Below are 11,122 nucleotides of genomic sequence, written 5' to 3' on the forward strand. Positions count from 1 at the left end.
TACATGAAACTTAAGTCACTTAAGATCCATTTTCTTTAACAATAATGCAATGCTGCGCTTCGCACTTTTAGATTTCCTCTCAGCATTGTCGAGCTTGCTGAAAATATCGTACAAGCGTCATTGCAATTACACCATCGGTGCACTCAAGTTTTTCTCCCCACGGCCACGAAATTCCATTATATCTTTAATCTGCGAGATTTGTCAAATTGCTTTCAGGGTTTGCTGTTTAGCGGTAACGATTGCCTCCAGGCGCCAAAGGACTTTGTTCGACTGTGGATACACGAGTCGCAACGCGTTTACAGCGACAAGCTCACGGACGACAAAGACATCGAGACATTTGGCAAGATACAGCTGGATATGTTAAAGAAAAATTTCGAGGAAATTGACGATATTGCAATTTTTGAAAAGCCAAATATTTATTGCCACTTTGCAAGTCAGTCATCGTTTCAATTTCCCTATATTATTTCGCCATGATTCAGCGATTGATAAAACGATACGTTACGAGAATGGAAATGATTTCAGGTGGAGTTGGGGAGCCGAAATATATGCCGATTAAAGAATGGACGACTTTACATCGTTTATTAACGGAATCCCTTATTAGTTACAATGATTTGGTCTCGGCCATGAATCTCGTACTTTTCGAAGATGCCATGATGCACGTATGCAGAATAAATCGGATTTTGGAATCTCCACGTGGAAGTGCACTCCTCGTCGGTGTAGGTGGTTCCGGAAAACAAAGTCTTTCGCGCTTAGCAGCCTTTATAAGCTCGTTGGAAGTGTTCCAAGTCCAATTGCGCAAAGGTTACAGTACGTTGGATCTTAAATTAGAGCTTGCGTCACTTTATTCCAAGGCTGGGCTGAAAAATTTGGGAATAATGTTCCTGATGACAGACGCACAAGTGTCGAATGAACATTTTCTCGTATTAATTAATGACATGCTTGCTTCCGGAGAAATTCCGGATTTATTCCCCGAGGACGAGGTTGAGAATATCATTGCTGGTACGAATAATCATAATGCTTGTGTGAAATAATTTGTTGTTGTTGTTATTATTATTATTATTATTATTATTATTATTATTATTATTATGCATCGGCATCGATGCGCCTCCCTTTTATAAATAAACACTATGTCAGTAGGTAAATACAGAAAATAATAATAGCACCATCCAAATGCATAAGTAAATATAATAATTTACCATTTTTAAGCATAAAAATCCCATTCTTATTTATCAAAAATATCAAACTTCATTTAATGTGATTGGGATTCGAGCAATTTTTCACGTTGTCGATTGTTCGCTAAAAATCTAATATTCAAAAGTTCATGAAATGACAAAAATTTGTTTGCTTGTTTTTTTTTTTCGTTTCTTTTTTTATTTTTTTTTTTTTGTGTCAGTGTTCTTCATGAAATTCCATTACACGGCTTCTTCATGACATTTTAAAAACACAATTTTATCAAATTATAATTTCTCAATCAATAAACATTGATGAAATATCGATTTTTCTCCAATGATCAACATAATTTTACACAATTTTACAGGCGTACGCAACGAAGTCAAAGGTGCGGGGATTTTAGATACTCGAGAAAATTGTTGGAAATTCTTCATCGACAGAGTACGTCGTCAGCTACGAATAGTACTATGCTTTTCACCCGTTGGCTCAACCTTAAGAATTCGATCACGAAAATTCCCCGCCATAATTAATTGCACAGCTATAAATTGGTTCCACGAATGGCCCCAAGAAGCTCTAATGTCCGTATCGAAACGCTTCTTACAGGAACTGCCGGAATTACCAGAAATTTACCTGTAAATAATATTCCTCTTTTTTTTTTTTTTTTTTTTTTTTTTTTTTTTTACTTAACGGACAACGAACGATAATGATAATCCTTTGTTTCATTCGTCCAGCGATTCAGCGGCAAAGTTTATGTCTCACGCGCACACAACGGTAAATGCCGCTAGTCGTCAATATTTGGCTAGCGAACGTCGTTACAATTATACAACTCCAAAATCGTTCTTGGAGCAAATTAGCTTGTATTCGAAGCTCCTGAAAAACAAGGCAAAGCAGCTTAAGGCTCGCGTGGAAAGATTGGAAAACGGTTTGGCAAAATTAAAGGCTACGGCCATTCAAGTTGACGAACTCAAAGAGAAGTTAGCCGTCCAGGAAATCGAATTACAGCAAAAAAATGAAGCAGCCGACGCGCTTATAGCAATCGTTGGCATTGAAACGGAAAAGGTGCAGAAGGAAAAGGCACTTGGTAAGTGCAGCCTCACAATTTTGAGGTAATTGAATTTTCTTCAATGCCTAGAAATATCAGTCGAGCTTATGTCTTTTTTCTTCAAAATTAGCCGACGAAGAGGAGTCAAAAGTAGGTATAATTGCGGAAGAGGTTCTGAAAAAGCAAAAGGACTGCGAAGCCGATTTAGTTAAGGCCGAGCCGGCTTTATTAGCTGCTCAAGAAGCTTTGAATACGTTAAATAAGGCGAATCTTACGGAATTAAAATCGTTCGGCTCGCCACCCGGTGCCGTGACAAATGTCACCGCTGCTGTTATGGTTCTACTTGCAGCGAACGGCAAAGTACCTAAAGATCGCAGTTGGAAGGCAGCAAAAGTACCATATCCCACTATCAATAATTCTTACTCTATACCGCTAATATATACTATTATGCTGATTGCGCTGCATCGATCCTTTAATCGGGATTTTTTAATCGATCGAAGCTTGTCATTGAATTAGCATTAATTCCATTTCTTTCATTGACGATTTCAGATTGTTATGGCAAAAGTCGATGGCTTCTTAGATGCGCTGATTAATTACGATAAGGAAAATATTCATCCGGAAGTGATAAAAGCCATCCAACCGTATCTCAAGGATTCCGAATTCGAGCCCGAATTCGTTAGATCCAAGTCAGCAGCTGCGGCCGGCTTGTGCGCCTGGGTCATAAACATTATTAAATTTTACGAAGTTTTTTGCGACGTCGAGCCGAAACGTAGAGCATTGGCTCAAGCCAATGCCGATTTAGCTGCTGCGCAAGAAAAATTAAGCGTGATAAAGCGCAAAGTTTGCGTGAGTAAGATGCAATACCGTACACCGTAACGATCTATACTTGTAAATCCTAAGCACATGACAATTACAAGGAAATGCATTGTTATTCTTGTTGTCGTGGTTGTCGTTTTTAATGAATTTTTATGAACGTAAACATCGGCCTAGAGATTTTAACGCACCCCTATATCATTAAATTCGCAGTCCTTGGAGGATCAATTAGCCAAATTGACAGCGGATTTTGAACAAGCAACCACGGAAAAGATCAAGTGTCAACGGGAAGCTGACGCGACCAATGCAATAATCGCTCTAGCGAATCGTCTAGTTGGCGGATTAGCTTCGGAAAATATTCGCTGGGCGGACTCCGTAGCAAAGTACCGCTCATTTCATAGTATCATTTACCGTAGCGCTAGAGCCCATTAGAGCAATCGAAGATATCTTTTCAATTTCAGCCTCATGCAACAGTCGTCGACGTTGCCTGGTGATGTCTTACTAGTAACTGCTTTCATCTCGTATGTCGGATGTTTCACCAAGCAGTTTCGACTGGATCTCTTAAACAAGCAATGGCTACCTTTTTTGCACAACGCCGAGCCCCACGTTCCTATTACCAATGGCCTCGATCCACTAACATTATTAACGGACGATACTCAAATAGCGAAATGGAACAACGAGGGCCTACCGAACGATAGGATGTCAACAGAGAACGCAACCATATTGACAAATTCGGATCGCTGGCCACTTATGATCGATCCCCAAGTAACAAATGAATTTAAAGCGATAATTCATCATGAAATTTCTTCTTACAACTATATATTTCATAGTGAATTGTTTCATAATGTCGTTTCGTATTACTCGTTTCTCATCCCTTCGTGTCACTTTTTTCTTTTCTGTTTTCTGTTTTCTTTTTTCTGTTTTCTGTTTTCTGTTTTCTTTTCTCTTTTCACACCTCTTAAAGCAACTTCGGTATAAACGACACTCTACTTTTTCTACAACCCGCACATATCTTGATTAATCAATATATTAATAATGGTCAATTAAGTAACACACTGTTGCTTGTTTAAGCTTCAAGGAATAAAATGGATAAAGCAAAAGTACGACGATAAACTGCGGATAATTCGCTTAGGGCAGCGCGGATACTTGGATATTATTGAACAATCTTTATCGATTGGCGCTACGGTCCTCGTCGAGAATATCGGAGAAGTCGTCGATCCCGTGCTCGATTCACTCCTCGGTCGTAATTTAATTAAAAAAGGCCGTGCCTTGAAAATCGGCGACAAAGAGGTTGAATATAATCCAGACTTTCGCTTGATTCTACACACGAAACTGGCGAATCCTCATTATAAACCTGAAATGCAAGCTCAGACAACATTGATTAATTTCACTGTGACTCGAGATGGATTAGAAGACCAACTTCTTGCGGAGGTGGTTAAAGCTGAGCGTCCGGACTTGGAGGAATTAAAGGCGGATTTAACGAGACAGCAAAACGATTTTAAAATTACTTTGAATACCCTTGAAGACTCGCTCCTCTCAAAGTTTGTATAAAATTTCGATATTTCCTCTTACTTTGTGTCTTAGATGAGGCCGCTATGTCTAAATAAATTAACGCGTTAACTTAGCTATCCGAATGGAACAATGACAAACAAAACAAGCAAATAAAAAAAAAAATTTTTTTTTTAAATAATTGATTAAAATAATTGTAGCTTCTTAATCAGCGTAATATTTAATGAAGACGCAAGGTAAATAAATAGCAATGGGTGAAGAGAATCGATCGATCGATTTATCGAGAGAAGGGCCGGGTGGGAAGGGGATGGGGGAGGGGGAGGGGGAGGGGAGAGGGCCAGCTAATTAAAATAAATCTACAAATAATGTAATTCAAAAAACGAATAATCCACTGAGAAAACTCGAAGTAAATCGGAGAATGGAAATAATGGTCGATCCCATAACTTAAGTGCAATGATTCAAAAATAATTATTTCCTCGCGTTTCGTTTATCAATAAAATCTTTGACGTTACGACACTCTTAACTGACATACAAATTTACCATGAAGAATAAAATTACAGAACCGATTTTGCATCCATGCACGTATCATTTCCATCATCAACGACTTTGGGGCTCCGACTTTACCTTTCATATCTTGATCTTTCATGTGCCCATGGACGCTCCTCAATTGTTCCAATTACCTATTCTTCTCTACTAGTCTAATTCAACCTCAATGTATATAGCTATTCCGTTCTTATAACGAAAGTAAATAAAATAATAATATTCATATCACGCATTTTATATAAATTCTCACTCGATCGATCGTACGATTAAATCGTTATTTATAATTGGTCAATCCCGACAAGATTTATTAATGTCTTTGCGACATATTATCTTTTTATTACCGGATAAATTAATTCGTCGAATAAATTGGCACAAAGACGTCGCTGATGTCGATTGTATTTGATAATCCCACGTCCTCTCGATCGAACGTCCCGCTCGATCATTTACCCAAATAGCTTGCAATATTCCACTTAATTACTCACTGACAAGCAATCTAACGCACTGAGTTCATTCAAATTAACAAGCCCGTCAATTTGCATTATCTCCTTGCAAACTTTCCTCGTATTACCGTCACCACAATGACATTGTACGCAAAGTCCTAAAGCCACGTGGATTGCCCATAAAAAGTCGATAACCCTTTTCGTTATGCGGTTTAAAGCCAATTAAGTTCGATTTTTCTCGTGGCTCTCGGTAAATGAAATGAAAAAATTGAAAAAATTCAAAAAAACAAAAACAAATAAGAAAGCAAGAAGCGCCATCGAGTTCGATGAATCGTTGATAAAAGCATTGACGAGCAGGCTGTTCTCCGCCGGCAACAACGTCCTTGGCGACACGGCTCTCGTGGAAAACCTGGAGACAACGAAGAGGACAGCCGCGGAAATCGAGTGCAAGGTGAGGGAGGCGCGAGGTACCTCCCGAGAGATCGACGCGGCACGGGAACTCTATCGACCTGCGGCCGCGAGAGCCTCCCTCCTCTACTTTATCCTAAACGACCTCAACACCATAAATCCCATCTATCAGTTCTCGCTGAAGGCCTTCAGCGTCGTATTCCAGAAGGCGATCCTGAGAGCAGAGCCGGCATCGGAGGTCGGCGCCCGTGTCCTCAACCTCATCGAGTGCATCAGCTACTCGGTCTTCCTGTACACGTCGCGGGGCCCCTCTGAGAGCAGTGCGACAAGCTGATTTTCGCCTCGCAGATGGCCTTTCAGATTCTCCTCGCGCGCCACGAGATATCCGCCGCGGAGCTCGACTTTCTCCTGCGCTTCCCCATTACGCCCCATGTCACGTCGCCCGTTGATTTTCTGACGAACGCGAGCTGGGGCGGCATACGCAGCCTGGCCTCCAGAGACGAATTTCGGCAAGTAACCGAGCCAGGCATTGATTTCCGGGCCCCTTCTCGTCCCGTTACGTGAACGCCATAATTTCAGGAATTTGGACCGGGATATCGAGAGCTCCCCGAAGCGCTGGAAGAAATTGGTGGAGTGCGAGTGCCCGGAGCGCGAGAAGTTTCCCCAGGAATGGAAAAATAAAACGGCGCTCCAGCGTCTTTGCATGCTGAGGGCTCTGCGTCCCGACCGGATGACATATGCAATTGTCGCCTTTATAGAGGAGAAATTGGGGCCACGATACGTCGAGGGACGGACCGTCGAGTTCGCAAAGTCCTTCGAGGAAACGAGCCCGACGACCCCCATATTTTTCATTCTCTCCCCGGGTGTGAATCCGTTGAAGGTGAAGGAACTAATTACGTAACGCACGTCCACTTGTTGGTCAATTATTTTGCAGTTTGACGATTGCGCAGGATGTGGAGGCTTTGGGAAAACGCTTGGGATTTACCTTGGACGCGCGGAATTTTCATAACGTGTCGCTGGGCCAGGGTCAAGAGAACGTCGCGGAATTGGCGATGGACGTGGCGTCGAAGAAAGGTCACTGGGTTATTCTGCAAAACATCCATTTGGTCAAGAAGTGGCTGCCATTGTTAGAGAAAAAGCTAGAAATGGCGTCGGAGGGCTCATCCGCGGATTATCGAATTTTCATGAGCGCCGAACCAGCGAGCACCCCGGCCGGACACATTATTCCACAGGTTACATTTGCACTTTTATGCTTGTCGTTTGTCCTTGTCAATTATCGTTGCTTGTTGTTGTTGCTTGTTGCTTGTTATTGTTGTTGTTGTTGCTTCTTGTTGTTGTTGTTGCTTGTTGTTGCTTGTTGCTTGTTGTTGTTGTTGTTCCTTGTTTGTTATTGTCGTCGTCGTCGTCGTCGTCGTCGTCGTCGTCGTCGTTGTATTTAAACTGTTTTAGCTGGACGATGGTTAAATGCTTGTGTATATATTGTGCCGGAATTTTGCAGGGAATTTTAGAGTCGTCGATTAAAATTACAAATGAGCCGCCAACGGGGATGCAGGCAAATTTACATAAAGCTTTGGACAATTTTACCCAAGAAACTTTAGAAATGTGCACGAAGGAGGCCGAATTTAAGGCCATTGTATTTTCACTTTGCTATTTCCACGCCGTCGTAGCCGAACGCAGAAAATTCGGAGCTCAAGGCTGGAACAAAATATATCCTTTTAATGTCGGAGACTTGAATATAAGCGTAAGCGTCCTACATAACTACTTGGAGGCAAGTTCCAAAATTCCTTGGGAAGATCTTAGATATCTTTTTGGCGAAATAATGTACGGGGGCCACATAACCGATGACTGGGATCGTCGGCTTTGCGTTTCATACTTGGAGGAGCTAATGCAGCCAGATCTCGTAGACGGGGAGCTGCAACTTGCTCCAGGTACTTTGCCTTAAATTCAACCCTTATTAATGATTTCACTACTCGGCGCGCACATTTAGACGCTAATGTTTATAATAACGCTTTTTGCGCAGGTTTTGCCGCACCTCCAAATACCGATTTGCTTGGTTTTCACACTTACATCGACGAAGCTTTACCACCGGAAACCCCCTACTTGTACGGCTTACATCCCAATGCGGAAATAGGATTTTTAACGACAACATCGGAGAATTTATTTAGGACCGTCTTCGAAATGCAGCCTAGAGATGCCGGGAACTCTGGTGGTCAAGCTATTACGAGGGAGGATAAGGTGAGAGATTTGTTTGTTCGTTTGCTTGGCGTTTGTTTTGCCGATTCTTCTCGCTTCTTTCGCAGTCTGAATTGCTTGGCGATGTAATGATGCTCTCAAGCGATGCAATTCAACTATCGTTGCTCGTTAACATGAACTTGCATATAAAAAAATTAAAAAAATTAAAAAAATTAAAAAAAAAATTGGCACGATCGCATAAATATCCCACTGCTGCTCCCCTTACAATTACATGTTAATCGCAAGTAACGCGTACATCCTTATCCATAGTCCAATTACCCAAGTGCGTTTAAGCTCTTTAAAATTAATGGGAAATCTTAATGAATGACGATAATTGGACGGCGAACTTTAAATCTGAATTTCAAAAGATTATAACTCACTTACAATTTACATCTCCACGTGATGAAGGTTAAGCAAGTATTAGACGAGATCTTAGAGAAGCTGCCAGAAGAATTCAACATGGTTGAAGTCATGAGCAAAGTTGAAGAGAGAACGCCTTACGTCATCGTTGCTTTTCAAGAGTGCGAGAGGATGAACTACCTTACTAGCGAGATCAAAAGATCGCTTCGAGAATTGGATCTCGGCTTGAAAGGGGAGCTGACGATCACATTAGATATGGAGAACTTGGAAACGTCGCTGTTTCTTGATCAAGTGCCGCAGACTTGGTCTCAAAGGGCCTATCCCTCCCTCCTCGGCTTGACGTCCTGGTTCGTCGACTTATTGTCGAGGCTGCGCGAATTGGAGACCTGGTCCACGGACTTTGTGGTAGGCTGCCAGTGGCGTTATCGCAAACCGATCGGCACCCACTATTAATTGAAAATTTTACCTTCTTTCAGCTGCCGGCCTCCGTCTGGCTCGCGGGCTTCTTCAATCCGCAGTCCTTCCTTACGGCAATAATGCAATCGACTGCGCGCCGATGCGAACTTCCACTTGATAAGATGTGCTTGCAGTGCGACGTTACGAAGAAGAACAAAGAGGAGTTTACGTGAGCGAATTGTCCATGGTTGCGCTCGAGTCGGTCGCGATTGTTTTTTTTTTTTTCTTTTCTTTTGTTGAAACCGGAGCAAGGCCGAACATAGTCGATGTTTTCTTTCGTTCGATCAAGTTTTCCGTGATAATTAAATGACGTTGGATCGTTTGCCATTCATACGACTCGTGATTACTAATTTATTAGAGATAAATTGACCTTGTAAAATACGTTGTAAAATATTTCCAGAATTATACGGGTTTAACGAGGTATTTGAGCTTGAAAATTCTAAAAGTCCCCTTGCCCCGACCACGACTACTATTATTATCTTGTCATTTTAAAAGATCGATACATCGAATTGTTGAGTATTGAAAAGTTGCCAATATGGTTGTATTCGATTGTTTACCGATTTGATTCTTCTCAAGTGGCTGTTAATCTCCGATTTAATGGATCGAAAACGGTGTTTAAAAACTTTTTTTTAATTTACGTCAATGAGTGACATCTATTGCCGATGAGGCACTGCTTTGATAATATTGTACAATATTTGGCACTATTAGGATAAAATATCAATAACTTAACAACGGGTGCATAATAGCAGTTCTGATTATAATTTCTGCAAGATATGCCAGTACATTTGTTGTAAATCACGAAGATAATGGAATCGTATGGGACCTTTATTGCTTAAGGATCCTCGGTCGTAAATTACTCATATTACAATATCATTGATAAGCGAATCTTGCAAAAATGCTTACCCATAATCTCATAAGCTTAAAGTAAGAAAATTATTACATTAATATCTTCAGAAGAAAGAGAGCTGACTAGTACATTTATTTCGACATTCGAGGATTAGGATGTTTACTCTCGAGTCATTAACTCGTTGAAAATTTATTTGACCGATTCTCTCGAAATATATGGTACAACAAACGAATAAACAGGCATTTTCTGCAAAACATATTTATCAATAAATAACACGAGATCACAATGATATTTATTGTAACAAAAGAAGTACCGGTAAATGCATTGATTTGTAATATACATAAGGAGAAAATATTTTTTACATCAATTGATATTATCAAAGCAAATTATTTGAATAATCTTTATTCTGTCATTCTTTTTTTTTTTTTTTTTTTTTTTTTTTTTTTTTTTGTTTTTTTTTGTGTTTGTTTTTCTTTTGTTTTTAATATAATACACTAGAGAGAGGAGGCGCGCTCCATATGCTTTCACACAGATAATAAAAGCATATGAAATTCACAGGTCGGCGCCACGCGAAGGGGCTTACGTTCATGGAATTTTCATGGAAGGCGCGAGATGGGAAGCTCAAGCAGGTATCATCGTAGACTCCCGTCCAAAGGAGCTTTTCCCGGCAATGCCCGTTATCAACGTCAGAGCTATCACTCAGGACAAGCAGGACTTGAGAAACATGTACGAGTGCCCGGTTTATAAGACCCGAACCCGAGGTCCGACCTACGTCTGGACTTTCAATTTGAAAACCAAAGACAAGCCGGCCAAATGGACGCTCGCCGGGGTCGCCCTGCTCCTTCAGACCTAACTGAAACGAGCCCGGCCAATTATCGTTAAAGATCGAGTTTCTATTACTGTCCTTGAATAAAAATTATTTCCGTTACTGACATCGCCGAGTTTATTTATCCAGCCACGCAAACACCTGCACAAAATTGCACCTTGATAATTACAAAGACCCGATGCTCCGCTAGCGCTAACCTCATCCTCCTCGACCACCACCCGTGCGTAAGCGATTCTATTTCTCTCTCTCTCTCTCTCTCTCTCTTTCTTTCTTTCTTTCTTTCTTTCTTTCTTTATGTCTCCCTTTCATGTCATTTTTCCCTTGATTACGTCCATTCCGAAATTCCGGATGAATAACCCACCGGTAGCGGGCACAAATTCAATAAGTTTACCTAAGGACGACCGCTTGAATTAATGACGGCAAAAATAGTGGACCAGAGCCGCAATGCGGATATCGGAGGGAAAACGCCAAAGGCG

The 11,122-nt window shown here is 41.1% G+C and overlaps 1 protein-coding gene across 1 annotated transcript in view; it reads left to right on the forward strand.

The window, feature by feature from the left end:
- The window catches only part of Dhc93AB (Dynein heavy chain at 93AB), a 35,435-nt gene extending 24,731 nt beyond the window's left edge, over positions 1-10,704 (forward strand). Inside the window, 18 exon segments of the mRNA XM_011499486.1 lie at positions 72-433; positions 523-999; positions 1,538-1,802; positions 1,902-2,251; positions 2,343-2,605; positions 2,762-3,058; positions 3,239-3,408; positions 3,487-3,790; positions 4,097-4,566; positions 5,875-6,241; positions 6,244-6,434; positions 6,505-6,805; positions 6,876-7,157; positions 7,424-7,853; positions 7,946-8,160; positions 8,566-8,922; positions 8,994-9,142; positions 10,379-10,704. Coding sequence (XP_011497788.1) covers positions 72-433; positions 523-999; positions 1,538-1,802; positions 1,902-2,251; positions 2,343-2,605; positions 2,762-3,058; positions 3,239-3,408; positions 3,487-3,790; positions 4,097-4,566; positions 5,875-6,241; positions 6,244-6,434; positions 6,505-6,805; positions 6,876-7,157; positions 7,424-7,853; positions 7,946-8,160; positions 8,566-8,922; positions 8,994-9,142; positions 10,379-10,673 — 5,545 coding nt within the window. The 3' untranslated portion in view covers positions 10,674-10,704.
- The last annotated feature ends 418 nt before the right edge of the window (positions 10,705-11,122 follow it).

Source organism: Ceratosolen solmsi, unplaced genomic scaffold, assembly GCF_000503995.2.
Source record: "Ceratosolen solmsi marchali unplaced genomic scaffold, CerSol_1.0 scaffold35, whole genome shotgun sequence".
Classification (NCBI taxonomy): Eukaryota; Metazoa; Arthropoda; class Insecta; order Hymenoptera; family Agaonidae; genus Ceratosolen; species Ceratosolen solmsi.